This window comes from Anas platyrhynchos, chromosome 2 (assembly GCF_047663525.1).
Source record: "Anas platyrhynchos isolate ZD024472 breed Pekin duck chromosome 2, IASCAAS_PekinDuck_T2T, whole genome shotgun sequence".
NCBI lineage: Eukaryota > Metazoa > Chordata > Aves > Anseriformes > Anatidae > Anas > Anas platyrhynchos.
Window position 1 is genome coordinate 75513986 of NC_092588.1, and position 17400 is coordinate 75531385.

At 42.4% G+C, this 17400-nt stretch overlaps 1 protein-coding gene across 3 annotated transcripts in view; it reads left to right on the forward strand.

Annotated features, from left to right (window-relative positions):
• The first annotated feature begins 423 nt into the window (after window positions 1–423).
• Window positions 424–17400, forward strand: part of ANKRD33B (ankyrin repeat domain 33B) — a 62387-nt gene continuing 45410 nt past the window's right edge. For all 3 annotated transcript variants that reach the window (XR_011807712.1, XR_003495486.3, XM_027451734.3), the window contains exon 1: window positions 424–2033. Coding sequence is in view for 1 of the 3 variants with exons in the window: in XM_027451734.3 (XP_027307535.1) it covers window positions 1602–2033 (432 nt within the window). In the remaining 2 variants the exon portion in view is untranslated. The remainder of the gene's footprint in view (window positions 2034–17400) is intronic.

Here is a 17400-nt window from a genome sequence, read left to right on the forward strand (position 1 = left end):
AGTCTTTCTGAGCACCGAGCTTTTATGATAAGTTCTGGCTGGGAACAATGCAAATGTTCCCTGTCAGCAGCAGGGTCTCAAGGAAAATTGAAGCCCTTCCAAAACACAAGTGGTGCTCTAAGAAATCACATTGTGTTGGCCAGACCGATGGCCACACTAAGTGAGCAGGGAACAAAAAGTTCACTGAACGGAGCCCTTAAACTCCACGAACCGGTAGGCAACAGGAGTAAAAAGTCAGTCCCACAGCACTGTCGTGCTGCAATTAAAGCTGTATTTGAAGTGTGTGACTGGGGTGTTGGGGAGCAGGGCCCTTGCTGTACGCAGAACTAAATGGGAACGGGCAGCATCAGCACGCCCATCGCTGGGAATGAACGTCAGCCCTGATCTCAGAGGTGTCTGGAGGTGAGCAAACAGTTTAATCTCATTTCTTCCCAGTTTAGCCTCTTTGCAGAGGCAGCCAATCGGGGAGCTATTTATTGCTAATTCTGATTACAGATATCCATCTGCTAGATGCTGGGCTAAACCCCCCAGCCAGGCATTGGCAAGAAGCTGCTGGGTTTGGTATCAATGGAGACATCTGCTTTGCACAAGGTTTTCTTGCAAGATTACAAGCACTCACTGCTCAGACACCTTTACACGTACCTTTGCTTTCCCTTCAATTCATACTCTTAATTTTAGAGACGTGTCTCATGCCCTGCCTCACCTCACACAGAAAGCTTGTTTCTCTCCTTTCAGACAGGCAGGGACTTGGTCCCTGGACCAGCTAAAGCTTCTCATATACCCCAGGCTCACTTCAAACTGCTGTGGGAGAAACCAAACGCCCCGTTTGGGTTGGCTCGTGGGCTTTCTCCCACCTTCTCGCTGCCAGAGAGTCGTGCTGATAAGGAGCTTGAAAAGGGAGAAAGGCTACAGAGGAACCGTGGCACTGTGACAGCTCGGTGTACGCACGCACGATTGCTCCCCAAGTAATCTCTCGATGGCTTGCACTGAAACTATGTGCCTGGCATCTGCCTGCACGTGTCCAGCTGTCGGTGCTGTGCTTTCTCTGTTCATGAACTGCTCGCAGGAAAGTGAGCTCTCCCTCCCGACCCAGAGCTCTGCAAACTGCCCTCCTCCCCCCCTCGGCCAGCAGCTCCGGGCGCCTTTCCCCCTCCCCGACGAGCCCATCCCGGGCTCGGGGGCTCTGGGGGGCTGCCTGTGGGGGTCCCTCCGGCCCCAGGGGCTGGGGTCCCGCCGCTCCCTCTCCTCCGAGGCTCTCCCCGTCTTTTAGCTGCGCCTCCCCGGAGCAAATCGCTTTCCAGACGTGTCCCTGATGTCAGCGCGCTAAGCCCAAGCCCCAATCTGCTCCGAGAGATGCTGATCGGCTTACGGGCCGGGAGTTTGCTCGCCGCCCTTCCTAAACCCCAGACCTGCCTCCCAAACCCCTCTCCCCTCCCTCCCGGACCCGGAGGGATCCCCTCAGCGGCATGGCCCGGCCCGGGGGCGGCCGGCGGGCAGGGGGCGACGAGACCCCCCCCAGGCTCCGGGACGCCTAGACGGCGTGCCGGGGTGCCGGTGTCAGGGGTGTCGGCGACAGGGCTGTCGGCGACAGGGCTGTCGACATGGTGCTGCTGTCGGGGGCCGGGGGGCAGCTGGCCGGGGAGCGGGTCTGCCCCGCTCCGGGCTCCGGCAAGGAGCTGCCCGAGGCGGAGAGCGGCCCCGAGCAGGGGGCGGAGGGGGCTGCCGGCCAGGGGCAGGGCGACGAGGAGGAGGAGGGGGAGGAAGAGGAAGAAGAAGAGGACTGCGAGGAGTACGAGGATTTCTCCGAGCTGCCCGACACCTGCAGCATCGCCTCGGACGACTCCTTCTACCCGCCGGGGGGGCTGGAGGACGAGGCGGAGGACGGCTGGTCCCTGCAGCAAGGCGACGGCGACAGCCCCGAGGCGCTGAGCCTCTTCCGAGCCTGCTGCACCAACAACGCCGTGGTGCTCCGGGCACTCATCCGGCAGGGCCCCGAGGAGGAGGAGGTGCGGGAGACCGACCGCAACCGCCGGGTGAGCAGCCCGGCACGGCCCGGGGACGGGATTTGGGGGGTACGGGGGGGAGCCGCTCGGGTTTGGGGTCCGCAGCCCCGTGGGGTAACGATGAGGTGTGGGGGAGCCGAAATTCCGCACCGCCAGGGTGGGCAGCCCGCTGGGGGGCGAGGCTGCCCCTTTGGGATCTCTCCTTTAGGACCAAAGCTTCCCTTTCGCCATCCCGTCCCTCCCCTTGTCACATCGAGAATCTGGAAAACTGCTCCAAGCCTGCCTTCCCCTTTCTGCTTTGTGTTTATTTCTCTTCAGCTCTCCTAAAACTTTCAGCTTGCTCTCGGTTCCCAGGACGCCGGGGGCAGAGTTGGGGGAATTCCTGCTCTACAGTCAGACTTGGTGGAATTCACCTCCTATTCGCTTTGTAGCCTATTTTTGGATCTTGTGTCATTGCAATCTCTGTGATTTGGTTTTTGGCTGTTAGTTAGCTAACTGCAGGGCTGGAAGGGTGTTTCGCTAAGTCAGAAAGTGAAAACTTTTAAACTTTTATGGGAATGTGCAGCTGGGACACTTGAGTTACACAGAAAATTAGCAAGAGCAACTCCAATCACTTGTTCTTCTACAGTTTATATTGAAACTAATGAAACTACGTAATTTTTATTTGTAATTTGCGTAATTGCTGTTTGCATGAAGAATCTCTAAAAAATGTCTGTGACTACTCTGTAACAGGAAGATTTTGAAGCAAAAAGATTTTGAAGAAAGCCTGAGTGATTTTAATTGGGCAAGTGACTTGCGGGTTTTGGCAACTTAAGAGGTCTTTGCATGGCAAATAAGACAGAATTTGGCTTGGGGCCTGTTCAGAGATGGACTTTTCTTTGGTCTTAATTGTATTTACCTGTAGGATTTTTCCTACAAAGAATCTTTCATTCCCTCCCCAAAAGGTTATTTTAATACAACTGTTTCAGCAATTCAATTCACAGTCTATTTCTACAAAAGCTGCCAATGCAACAAGTTGTATTAACACATGCAAGGAGCAGCCAACTATGCCGTGGGGTCGGGAAGGAGCTGCAGAGTGTAGAAATGCTTTAGATCTACTTTTCTGCCAAAGGCAAGGTATAGTGCAGGTACACTCCTTGCTGGTATCACGTGAGATCTAAGCCTATGTTGGAGCAGGTCTTGAAAGCCCTGCTCAGGTCCCTCCACCCCATGCATGAGGCTCAGGCCTGTGCATGTGGTGCTGGCCTGGGCCTGAGCCCCACCCATGGCCACTGACCTCCACTGGCGTGGGTTCATCAAGGCCTGAGAAATGTGTGGCAGTGGAGACAGTTCTGGCACAAAATGCCTGGAGCTGTCCCTTCGGGGACACTTTGGTGGGAAAAAAAATCAACAAAACCAACAAGTAAGAGAAATTCTGGAATTCAGTGACTTCTGGAAGCCTCACTGGTGACATGGGGGTTGTGAATTCAATCCTCCCTCTGCCTGAGGGGATAGGACCCCACACAGAAGTAACCTAAAGACAGCAATGCAGAGCATGGCAGTATGACTCTTTGGACTGATGAAAATGGGATGCTAGAAGCTGTTGGCCCCACGGCAGGACTCCTGGACCCTCTTTCAGGCCCTGTGTGGAATCAGTCCATGCGCTGGCAGCCTGGTTAAACCACAGTGCATTCTGCATTGGGTTTAAATAAAATGTACAAGAAAACATATTCCTCTTCGGATTTTGTGCATCTACTGCCAGTACTTTCCCCAGCCACTGCTGCTCAGAAAATCAGGGCAAATATGTATTATTTTGCAATAGAAAAGCCACATTTCTCGGGGAATTTTACCTGACAAAAGTTAAGTTTCTCTCAGCAATTTCTTTTTCCCATGGAATTTTTGCTTCTGTTAAATTTGCAAGTTATATAAAATCATCGCACATTACACATAAACAAAACTTATTTGTACTGCCAAAAAGTAACTTAAGAAGCTACATATCATATTCTGCTTGTGCTAGCTCCTTTTTTTTTTTTTTTTTTTTTTAATTGCTCATATTTTCAATATTAACTTGCAGTCTTCTTTTTGGCCAGGATGCTGTTTGTTTACAATGCTATCTTACATCTTACATTTATTGGAAAGCACCTTTAACGTTCTTGGTTTATTTTTGTTTTTGTTTTTTACACTGGGAACAAATAAGGTGAACTTTCATTTCTTCTGAAATGTTGTTTCTTTTCTGTGTGAGGCATGAGAAAGAAAACTTTTCATGAGAAATGGGATGGTGAAGGGAAGGCTGTCCAACTGAGTAAAGTGACTATTTTCACGTCTATGATCTGATAACTTCTGTAATGTTTGTACTGTGCAGTTGCATTTTCACATTCATTATTTTTAAAAAAAAATAAAAAAAAATGTGTAATAAGTAACTGTAGTAAGACAAGGCCATATTTTGATTCCCAAAGTAATTAAACCTAAATCTCAAAATATAACATGAGGAAGAAACTTCCTAAGGGTTAAAATCTTAAAATGAATTTGGAAGCAAACATCTGGAGTTTTGGCATTGTTTTGTTTTTAATTTTTGACCCCAGCCCTGAAGTGATTCCATGTGTAAATTTAAGATTTGGAAGAAATTATTTCCAAAAATGCTAAGATCCAGAGGAAACCTTTCTTCATACATATTTTTTCTTGATCTTTTTATTGAAATACACCAATTGTCTGTTTTGAGTCTATTTTCCAAGTCTAAACAGTGACTTTTTGCAGGCTTTCTGCAGGAGCTGACTTTTCCCACGCTGGGTTTTTGAGCTGCAGGATCTCCCGCACAGGAACCACCTGTCAGGCACAGGCTTTCATTAAATTCACCTTCCTGCAGTAAAACAGACTTCGCTACACCCAATTTATTAGTCACCACATGTAGCCTGAAGACTGTCTCATTTTCATTGCCATGAAGAGAACAGCAGTTTGTACCATTGTCTGTGTATGTTCCTGAAATGCTTCATCCCTGCATCCTCTGCTCCTGAGTGGGGAGTCCTGAAAGGCCTCCTCTCTTTCCTCGCCTTGGCAGGTCTCATGCCAAAATATTTGGAAAACAATTATGACAACATATAATATACTAATTGCAGATCAGGCAGGATTGCCTCTCATTCCTTAATATGTTTACCTGCTTCACATTGGCAGTATTTACTGTGTTTACCTGCCTCACACTGGCAGCATTGAGGGCTCTGCAAATATATATAAGAAGATAAAATCTTGGTTCCAGTGAAATCTCTTGACCTGACTGGGACCAAAACACCATCCAGATAATGACAGACTTTTCACCAGGTGGTGTGGGGACTTCTCCTTAATGGCCACATTTTCAGGATTTCAGGTATTTCCATTTCATAAGTTTAACATAATATTAAATCCTGTCTGGAGACAAGGATTATGTATACTCAGAAAAAAAGAATTTCAAAATTTGGTATTACCTAACCACAAAATGAGAGCCATGACAACAGAGAAGTCAATCAAGGAAGGGAGAAAAAGAAGGCAAAGAATATCCCCATGCCAGATTTAAAATAATCACTGTTGCTTATCCTCAAAAAGGTTTTGTGTCAGCTACCAAAGTTGTATAATCTGTTTTATTATGTATGCTGAAGGTCCATATTTTAGAGTTGATATATGTGTAAAAATGTTCTGTTGTAGTCTTCTTCAGCTTTTCATTTTTATGTCAGTATTCAGGGGGTCTTTCTCCCAGCTCCACACATAACCAGGAACCACTGCTTGAAAACCAATTGGAATTAAACGCCTTAATGTTGTAAGTACACCATTATACAGTGGAGATTGCATATTTGTGATCTTAGTTGCTCCCCTTTAAAAGGTGTGAAACAAAATAATATAGGTGTCTCAGCTTTTGAGCTCTTACTTCTCCTTTCGAAAATATTCTTAAATCCATCTAGGAGCACAGCTAATTTTTCTCATAAATGCTTCATACAGGATGCAGTTAGTCTGTACTGCTCTGTAGCAGGTTGTGCTTTGAGGCATGATAGTTCTGTAGCTCTGTCATCAAACAGGTCTGAATCTGTTTGTTCGGCCTTTCTCTCCTTTTTCTTTTGAAGGAAGAAAACAGAGTTTCCAAGGTTGTTGTTATTCTTTGCAATCTAAGTTTCTTTTGATTTCCCCTCTCATTAGCAGCTGATGTTAAGTAGAAAAAAACAAAAGAATAAATACCTGGGGAGAGACAACAATGCTTCAAATGCCTGCAAGTCGCTGTACTCCATAAGCAAAGCAAGGTAGCAATGTACTGTCTAGACACCTACCTAAAAAGATTGTGAGAATGTGGGGTTGTGCCAGCCATGGCAATAAGTCCAGTGAAGTAGGAGCAGGAGAGAAGTTTCCCACTGGGGGTCTGCACCATGGTGCAGTGCATGAATTAGGAAGAAGGTTTCTGCTCATTCCTTCTCTACTCAGCAGAGAGCAGTGGATTTCTCCAGGGGGTGTTTCAGGGGTCTGTTATGCTTGTGCTCTGTTTGTTGTACCCTCAAGCCACTGCTTAAGAGCCTCTCTCTGCTGGCCTTTGAGAGAGTTTACGGAGATTGCCCTCCTTGTCTGGGCACCGTGAACACTTCCTGAAGCAGATAGGATGCGTAGGAGGGAACCAGAGACTGACCCCCTGAATCGAACGGAGATGTTTCACATAATGCAACCTAGATTTGTTTGCGAGTTTCTGGCTGTAAAAGGATGTTTCAGAATGGCATTGCTCACCTAGTCTCCTCGGTGGACTTGTAACAGCATTCAAGGCATAAAACATTTATTTTTCTCCCTGCCTTGCACTGCAGACTGCTCCTCAGCAAGGCAAAATAGCCCATAGACTTGTGTGCTGCCACAGCTGGACTGCCTCAGGTTTCCAAGCTAGTTTAGGTACTGTTACCCTTCACAGAGTTATGCATGGTGAGTACTCCATGGAGATGACACCTGAATTTACCTTTGCCAAAAGGCTGTGCTTCTAAAGCTGTGACTGGCTGAGGGGGACATGGAGCTAGTGGTTCCCAGTTCCTGGGCAAGAGGGTACTGGGCTTGATAAGGCTGTTCCAGAAAATTGTGTATCACTAAAAGTGCCAGAACTTGTGTAACATGTAACGTGGTTGTTTGTTGTTTGTTCTGTCTACACGACGTGAACTTGTAGAAATGAGAAATTAGGACTGCAGTATTTTGCAGTGGGAGATAAAGTTGTCTGTCGCATACTACTTTCAGCTGTTGTGGCACATGGTGTCTAAGTCATCCCATGTCAGAAAAAGAAAAAAAAATGTCATCTGCTACGCTTGTGGGAAATTTTTCATATTTCCATAGGCAGTTTCAGTTCCCTCGTGTTCTCTCATGAAAGGTATTCTCATGGGAGGGATTGCATTGAAACTTAACATCATGACATTAAACCATAAAAGGGAATTTTTTAGGGTGGAATTAGTTTTAAAGAGACCCTAAAGGCAAAAGTAGTGTAATTTAATCCTTCAAAATAGTACAGAAATACCCAAATACACCAAAAAAAAGTCCCTGTGGATATTTACATATTTAAAAAGGAAGTGAGCGAGCAAAACAAAGCAAGGAATAGTACATGGCAAAATACAGAAACATCTCAAAGTGAATTGTGAGCCCTTCAAATATTGTATTTGCAGTTCAAGCAAAGCCATCAAAAAGGAGTGGATAGACCATGGAAAATATGAAGTCATAGGCTAAGAGGGAATTTGTTGAAACAATCACAGCACGGACCAGCCTGATACAAACGGGCACTTGGAGGCATCATCAGGATAGTGTAGGCAGGTTAGATGACTGCCTGCCCTTGTTAGGTGACTAATGCCTTTCTAAATCTGGCACAGACACATATTCTTTAAAATAATGTAGAAGAGATATATACATGGAACATTATTTCTACGGAGTCAAGAGAACAGTTAATAAGGATTATGAGGGTGCTTAGAAATAAATGGAAACCCTTTATCAGACCACTGTAAATGCATAATGAGACCCACTGCATCCTCCACTCATTAAGCAGGTAGTAAGGCATGATTCGTACTTAGTGTCAAAAGCAGCATTCGCTAACAGAAGCAACTTAGTGGAATTGATCGATTCAGATTTGAAGATGTCATCAACATGAGAAACTTGTACGAGTTTAATCTGGTTTCAAGCAATGCAGCTATTAAATAAAACAGATGAAGAGCAGTTTCCTTGAAGAATTTTGACAAATTGTTTCTTGTAAAGTGGATTGAACAGGAGAGAGGATTTCAGCTGGGCAGTAGCCCAGAAGTAAAGGTCATAAAAATCCTTTGTTCCAATATAAGTGGTATTTCACATCAGTGTCTTAAGTATTTGGACTTGCAGAGCTCCTCAGTGACGATCCTGGTTACCCAGCTGAGCACAGGTTTACTCCAGATGTAATAAAGTATAGCTACATTAAGAGTCTAATGGTATTCTAATGAGACTGATTTCTGGGAGATTTGTCATTAATAATTATGACAGATTTATAATAATGTTTTCAGTAGAACATGTCTGTAACACGGATAAGAAATGTAACCTTACTAAGCCTTACTGCATTTCTCCAGTACAACCTTTCAGGTTTATTTTACTGTGCACAACATGACACTGCTAATTTCCTCATCCTTTAGGAAATGCAAGTTCATATTCTTGACAGGGGACTATGGAGGAATTACTCTAGAAAGAAAACTGACACTAATTTTTTTCACTTACATGCTCCTAAGTTCCTTTCCCTGAAATTTTGTTGAGGCATAAACTGCTCTCCAAATTTCAGAATTTAGATAAATGTCAAGTTCTTGTAGTTTGCTATTTGCTATTTTAAAAGTGCTATTTGGAAGGAATGCATAGGTATTATAGATATCTATGCAACTTCAGACAAAAGTTCCTTTTGTTGCTGAAACTGAAAAAAAAAAATAGGTCTAAAAGAACAGGAGGAAAGAAAGAGGCAAAGGGAAAAAGAAGCTCAGAAAAATCCATTAAGAACAATTGTCTTTAGAAAATTCTGTTTTAAATCCTATAATAAAGGATACGGAAAAAGACAGTGATAGTGCTCTCCTCCTTGCTTATGGTGGGGCTAAGGACTCCAACACAAAAGACTTAGGTTTTAAACTGAAGCCTGATACAGGACAAGAAATCTGTAGAAGCATCCTGGGACACGAAATAGAAGGCTATTTTTCCTTTTGGCTGTCTATCCTAGCTGTCATATATCTTCTTGTAGCAGGAAACGAACAATTTTTAATAATTTCTTCCTGGTTCTGTTTTGCCTCCTTTCAATTTAAGTATTGTAGTTCTGTTTTTCAGCTCCATAGAAAGTCTTGCACAGATCATTAGTAGTGTCAAAGGTGCCTTAAAAGGGACTTCGCTTTGGACTTAAAAACCTCAGAGGAAGGATCAAATTTTCTTAATGCTTCCAGCATAAAATCAAATCTGTGCCAGAGTTTGTGCGTCCTGAAACATGTCAGAGATGTTCAGTACTTTTCAAAGAGCAAAAAGGCAGGAAGTTTTTCGAGGGATGGCCATCAACTTTCAGTAATGATTCACCTCTAGGAATAAAACAACCACGAAACTTGAAGCTCAAGAACTATTCTAATATGAAGATGTTTAAGAGGAGTGTTTTAAAGAACTTACATGTGGGATATAGACAGCATGGCTGCTGCAAATTCAGCATCAAAAAGTAGGGGGGCATCTTCCACTAGTACAAAACTATACAAAAATTCACATTCCCCAAAGCATTCAGTTGCTGTTCTTGCTGCCTTAGGTTTTCTGTGCCATGTGTATTTTCATTAACAGATTTTTTTTTTTTTTCAAAGAGGATAAGACCAAAATGAAATGAAGCTGGAGGTCTGTACTGTTTTGTAGTGGCATTAAAACATTAATTTTTGAGCCATTCATTCAGTTTCAGTGAGCAATGACATATCTAAAGAATGTGTGACTGTGTGGAGAATCCCCTTGTTTTGATTCCAGCAACTCTACTGACACCTGGCATACTAAAATGTAAACTAGTGGAAGTGATTCGTCTCTGAGCAATGTTGTTCTCTGCCTTCCTCAATGACTAAGATATCTAATGTAGATTATAAAAGTTTTTAGTTTCCAGTAACACTTCTCTATGTGTCTAAGATAGCACAAATGCTTGACCATAAGGGTATTTCAGATCTTTGGACAAGGAGTGCTCCTCCTCACTTTTCAGACCTCATGCCTGACCTGAAACAAAGTGCATGGCAATACCATCTTTCAGAAAAAAAAAAAAAAAAAAAAAAAAGTGGAAGTTAAACAAGATGTCACTGTTAAGAAGCATCTACTCATTCTGAAAAACTGGGTCCTGTTGGGTTTCAGTAGGCTATAGGAGCTTCAAGTACACTGGGAAAGGATGGGGATACAAAAGTCCAAAAATTCCAGAATTCAACTTTGAGCTAAGTACCAGTGGGTCCTTGTACACTAAGGTTTTTGGTCTTGAGGCATGACATTTAAAGAGGAAAAATAAATGCTTCCATCTCAGGCATTGGATTCAGAGTTTCCTGCTAAAATGAAACAGCATGGGAACAATGGATTTGGGTAAAGGCTGAGGGTAACAACAGTTTCTCATTCCACATCTTTCAGAGTCATCGAGAGTTTAATTTTGAGTTATCTTCATGTCCTTTGCTCCCAGTAGTATTGGAAGTAGTGATTTGGGTTTTGGCTTCTGAAGGACCACTGTCACCACTGCCATGTTGAAGGGAAGAGCTGGGCATCCCTCCCAGCAGGAGGCTCTTACTGCTTTTCCTTCCGCTAGTACACTTCTCAGATGTGTGAGATGTGTTTGTTTTCCACTCAGTCTGGCTTATCTCTGGGTTTCAGGGGACATTTCAAAATGGTTTTGAAATATGTATGTGCCTCTTTCGCAAGTGGCACAGGAATTGCTTTTTTTTTTTTTTTTTTCTCCATAATAATTTTAGTCATGTGATCTTCTGTATGTGCTTGGGAATAATATAAACTGTGAAAATAAATACTGAAAAATGTTGAACAAGGAATACAATCAAAATACCTAGTTGGATCTATTCAGACATTTCAGCAGGTACTGTTACATTCAAAATCTGTCCTACTGTTCAAGAAGTCGTATGCTAGAAGATAAAAAAACCAAAGCCCTGTTATATATAGTGGTAATAACTACTGTGCAACACAGACCAGCAAAAATCAGGTAATTTATCACAGTACTGTCCTATGTGAGTAGGACTTCATTTTCAGAGAGATTCAATAGTAACTCTTGCATTACTTTACAGGTGTTGGTTGCTTAGAGCCAGATGAGCTTAATGCATATCAGGTTTATTTTAAATTACATTTCATTAAAACACAATTTTCTTCCTCTACAGAAGAGTGATATGTGATCATTAAGTAAAAATCACTGCTAATTTGGCAATAAAGATTGATTTGGAAAGAGTTGGCAGCATTTTAATGTAGAGGGACACATTCGATAAGCACAGGCTGTGTGATCGTGGCCAAAGGAGATGGTCTCTGGCACTGGAGGATGTGTCCAGCCCAGCTCACGTCCACCCTGCCCCTCTGGAATGGGCCAACAGTGTCCACATATCTAGCACTTGGACGAGACCCAAGTGGTTCTCCTAGTTTGTCATTTATTTCAGGCTTTTTAACAAATGGCTAACTATTTTTCTGTGCGTTCTTCCTGTTGTACTGTGGAGTCAAATATAGCTGCACAAATGCCACTTACTAAAAACTGCTGGTAGTGTTTAAAATAGAAATCAAAATCTCTGGAGTATGTGCAAGCCATGAGGAACTCTTACTGGCTTTATTGGAGACAGGAGTTCTCCTTTAATCTCCTTTCATAAATAAGGCTGCTCTCAGAAGGTTATATTATTAAATTATTTAAAATGCTTTGCCACATAGATATGGATTTATCCGTCTCAAAGGGTTCCGCCACTAAAAACAAAACCAAAATCCCTCCAACCTGGGCTAAGTATAATTTTGTTTCATGCCCAGAATATTACAATAAGAAATAATTAAGTACCATATGAAGGGAATGGTTGTCACAGAGTCTGTAGTTGCACATCTGGCAGCAAATTAGCAATTCAAATCGCAGCCACTATGGGAAAAACCCACAATGTGGAAATAGTTCCCATTTTTCAATTCTATTATTTTCTATTATGTCTGTTAAATTCCACGGGGAGTAATTTGAAAGCAAGCTGATTCAAAATGGGAATGACTCACGGTCAGGCTTTTGTTGCTTCACGCATTTCGGATGTATAATGTTTCGAGCCCGACCCCGTAATACTTGGGCAGCTGATCTGGTGATATGTTAAAACCCTCTCACATATGTGCTAGGCTTTTGCTTTTGTTTTTGTTTCTTTGTCTTTTGCCTCTCTGTACATGAGGGCCAGTCTTTGAAACAGCCCTTAAGTAGGCAAGCACTGATGCTGAGACTTGCCAGCCACCACCACTGCCCAAAATGAGGCCCTGGAGGGAAGTTTGGTCTGTATTGCTACTAGAGGGGCAGGCTGGCACGTGCGATGTTGTTATTAGTTTTATGAAGAGGAAAAGTGGCAAGTAATTGGATACATTCATTATGCTTGAAAAGAATAAAAGGAGGTCTTTGGCATTTTTCTAGAAAACCTAGTAGGTGTCTTGCTATTTGTAGCTCCTGTGAAAAAAATCTTGGCATGCCATTTGCTTGGGAAACGGGAAGACCAGCCATGTACTTGTAAAAGTGCCTTTAGGCATGGATGGAAGAAAAGCAAAGCAAAACCTGCACCATCCCATGTCGAGCTGCTGTCCTCTGGCCGCTGACTTAGGGGAGGGCTGAATCTTCCTGGCCATCTGCCTCTCCTGTATGGGAAGGATGCTGCTACCAGTTTTGCTTTGCTTTGTTTTGCTGCTTCTGGCATTGGTGGTGTTTTCTCCTGCTGCCGCATGGGCTGTGGGCATTTCTCAGCCAGAAATATTCTTCCTCATGAAGGTACAACAGGGCTAGCCATGTGCAAAGGTATTCCTGAGCATAATTGCTTGTGGCGTAGGACCCTTAATTGAGAACTAGGTACTTCATAATCATGTTAGCGCCTTACCTGAGCTAAAATAACCTGTGTGCAGCTGGCTGAATTCAGGTGTCTCAATGCATTTACAACACTCGTCTCCACACAAGTTCCCTTGAAGTGCACTGGATCCATGACATAAATGTGAAAAACTCCCTGAGAAAGCGAGGTAATTTGATGTGACAGACAAGAGCTGCCTCACCAGTCATACCTGTTACAAGAAACGTAGCTGCCTGGAGACTTTGAAAAAGTTGCTTTTGAATTTTAAAAATACAAGCAGATACCGCAGGCCTTTACTGTCATACATTACCTCCCAATCATCCTGTTAGTGATACAACGTGAATCAAATTGAAATATTTAATGCTAAACAGAGACACTTTAGAAGCAGTAAGGCATATGAGGTTTCCAGGAACAAAAAGGAGGAAAACAATGAATGAAGGAGGCATGGTGAATGAACGTCAGCCTTTCTCTTAAAATTTATCACCCAAATTGTTCTTCTCTAAGATGCAGGATTGTGAAATGTCTTTCACTCACTATTGCCATTTTATCTTCTGCAAGCACTTCTAGATTGACCCAGTTTATGCTTATGGCAGGCAGTGCAGCTGATTTATGAGCAGAGCTCCCTGTGCAAGGAGCCTCCCAGCAGGACTGCCTACAGGTGGGTGCCCAAGGAGCAGTGCTGTTTTCGTGTGCAGCTTTGAGATAGTTGCAGTACGTTTCATGGACTGCATACGTACAGTGAACAGATCTCCCTCCAAGGATTTGAATTCAAATAAGAAAGGAAAAATTTGCCTGGAGGTTTCTAGCAAGGTGATGCTGCTTCTCTACTTCTCATATGTCAGGTCTAGCACTTTGTTCTTGCTGTCCATAAAACTCCCAAATGACCTGACCTTAGATGAGGTCTGAAACAAGAAACTGCAACATTCAGTTAGCAACTGTAAACCATCTAAGTAAATTAGCTTTTACTCATCAAAGAAAGAAAAGAAAAAAAAAAACAAACGTAACTTCTGAAATTGTGACAAAGATGCTTTGCCTGATGAGCTGCAGGTGGAAGCTTGACCATATGGCCATACTTGTTCATATTTTTTTGTTTCTATTTCATTTTATTTCTGTAAAAAATAGCCTTTCTCATCTGTGAAAGTGAAGGAAGATCTGAACAAGCTTTCCTTTTGTTTTTACCACAGTGCAGTTTTGCTGCACAGACCTAAGTCACCTTAATTCCTGTTGAATTAAAAATAAAAGCCAGTGGAAACTGATCTTCACAGCCCATCTCCATATCAAAGTGTTTTTAAAGAGTAATGAAAATTTTAGTAGACTTGATAGGGGAACTAGAAATGACTTAGATATTTAATTATAAATTCTTTGAAAAGATTTTAAATCTCTGTAAGTTTACTGATGTTTTTGTTCTTAAGTGATTGTTTAGGCCAGAGACTTCTGATGCAGAAAGCCACATGCTGATGAAGTTCCTCGTGCCATAAACAATTTACTATGATCCAATGAAGATATATGGAAGGTAAAATGCTATTAAATCAGTAATTTTCAAATCTGGCTGTGAAAACTATTTTACTTGTTCATGAGCTTAAAAAAGAGAAGGAAATTGTAAGTTGTCAATTTTCTGACAGAGGCATGACCTTGATATTTCCTCCCTGAGCTTTGTAATCCAGCTGAGTATAATGAGCTAGCACACAATTTTTAACAGAAAAACAAACAACAACAACAAAACATGTCTGACTTAAAAATAGAAACAATCATATCCTGCAAACAGTGCTTTCTTTGGAATCAGTAAGGTGCACACTGCCTTCTGTTTACTGCTCCTGTATGAGTCATTGCCATTGTGTGGCTGATACCCTCTCACGTACTTCCTGAGGTGTGGAAGGGGCTTTTGGGTCTCATTCAGTAGTGCTGGCACAAGAGTGATGGACTTCTGTGGGGAGTTTTAAGTTCTCTGTCAAATGCAGGGTCTGGAGGTTTAGAAGGCTACAAAGTGTGCACGTCCCTTCTTACCTTTTCAGGACTGAAAGTGTTATCTGTACATTTATTTTCTTTGGAAAAGAAGTGGGAAAGTCAGTCCTAGGAAATGAGACATTTGGCATCAGGTGGTAAAACACACATTAGAAAAACAATAATTAAAAAGAAACAGAAAACACCACCACCAAAAACAAAAGAAACATAAAATGCAGACCTTAATGCATTAAATTCAGAGATTATGGTTAAAGAAACAGCATAGATGTGGATTTGGTGGCAGTGAAGGGCAGTGCTTGTGGCTCCCACAGGTCCTGAGGTCCAACAGAACAGCAAGATTGGGGTCAATGCCTTGTGCTGTTGGTGTGCCCCGGCTCAGCTCTGTGGGGAGATCAGAGAGGCTGGATTTACACAGAGCATTTCAAGGATGCTCAGAGGGGTCTGCTGCGGAAGGAGGATGGCAAATGGTCCACACACTCAGTTATGGCAAGGTGACAAGGAGCCAAGTGCTAAACAGGTGCAGAACAAAATATTTACCATTTAGCATCTTTCTTGTGGTATATTTAATCATCAAGCAAACCTGGAAATGCCACTCTTCTGGTTTTATTCAGCCTACTGCAAAATTATTTGCTTTGTCCACAAGTGTGACCTTTGAGTAATTGCTAAAAGGATGAGGGCTAACTTTATAAAAATGACTGTTATTCATTTATAGTGTAGAAATGTCAGTTAGGTTGCTTGTTTTTTTGTTGTTATCTTCAGAATAATGTATATAATTAGGCTGCAGGACCGAAAATTTACATTAGGAATGTCATGCGTCACTTCTAACTAAATGCCAAATTTATAATAATAGAATCATAGAATGGCTTGGGTTGGGAGAGACCTTAAATATCATCTAGTTCCAACACCCTATAATATTTAGTCTCACCTCTATATGTTATCTTCCTTTCAGACGCAGAAATACCTCATCACCCCACTATTTTATTCTCACTATTCCTGTTTACTGCTAACCCTCCTATGGGCATCCAATTGTTGGAGAGTTTCTTTATCACGCTCTCCATCTTTATGAAATAGAAAAATCACCCAGATGTTAATGGAATCATTTTTACAATATTTCTTCAAGGAAAATGTGTTTCTTTGTTCCCATTTCCTAGTCCAGCACTGTGGAGTTGGGCACTACAAAAATGAAGAAAATTGAGTTTCCAGGCCATCTCTGCACTGGTTTAATGGCCTAGCGTCTCCAAGCAACCAAATCCGTTTCCACCAGAGGTCCTCATTTACCATATCAGGATCTCAGCAGTTGTGGGTATACCTTTGTTTATACCTTTAGCAGAAAAACACTTCCAGTTTTCTGCGCTTGCCAGCCGTTTTGCTAAGATGGAGCTCTCTAACAGCAACAGATCAGCCCTGACAGCCTGTGCGACCTCGATGCAGTACTGAGCCGATGAGAACTATCCTTCTGCTGTACAAATCCTGGGAAGCAGCGCACAGAGCTGATGGATGTGCAGGCCCATTTGTTAATCTCTAATTTTTTCAAGACATGAACAGTTATGGCTGCAGCCAAATGTGTAGTTAGATGAAAGTGCAAGCCCAGTAATTGCTATCATGTTTGGCAAACACTGAATGTAATAACGCGTTGTTATAAGATTTAATAAGACGAACGTACTGTTCTTGTGAACAGTAATAGCTAACACAAACTGAGATGGAGTGCATCGGGTAGCCAGCCAATATTTTTCTGTATCCTGTTATTTTATATAAAGGTATTCATTTGCTGATCTTCAGATGGAGAGATTGGAAAGCTTTTGTGGTGAGTCATGGGGATAAAACTATGTTTATTTTCTTTTGAAAGCTCTGTGCTGCTTTGGAGCCAGCTAGGCAAAACTATTTTTCTTTTGTTTGCTTGGTTTTATTTGTTTGTTTTGGTTTTGTTTTGTTTTTAGTGTGTAGTTTCTGACTGCGTATTGAAAATTCTCTGTAAGACAGAAATCTTTTCTCCAAGGGCCTGGAGCATCATTCAAAAGACCCTTAGTGTGTCTAGACACCGTTCTCATTAGTGAGCCACTAGCAGGAAAAATACCAACGCTGTCCCAGAGTACCCAAAGACCCTGTGTCACTCCGGTGTAATTCTTCAGTTGTTGTGTCAAGCTCACTGCAAACAGCTCTGAAAAACTCAGTCAGATATGTTTGATATATTCTGCTTATATCTGTTTATTTATTTATTTATTTATTTATTTGGTAGCAGGTTTCTTTTCAGCAAGAGGTGTAATTTTCTTTGGAATAATGTGTTTTAACTGTTTACTATTTCTCTTATAGGCACAAGTCCTTAAGAAGTAGGTTGCTTATATGAATTCCTGGAGTCCTGACCCAAATATTTTCCAGTTTTATAGAGCAGAAGAAAAACAGTTTCTGGATTGTTTGACTGAAAGAGTATTCCATAAAGTGGATATACT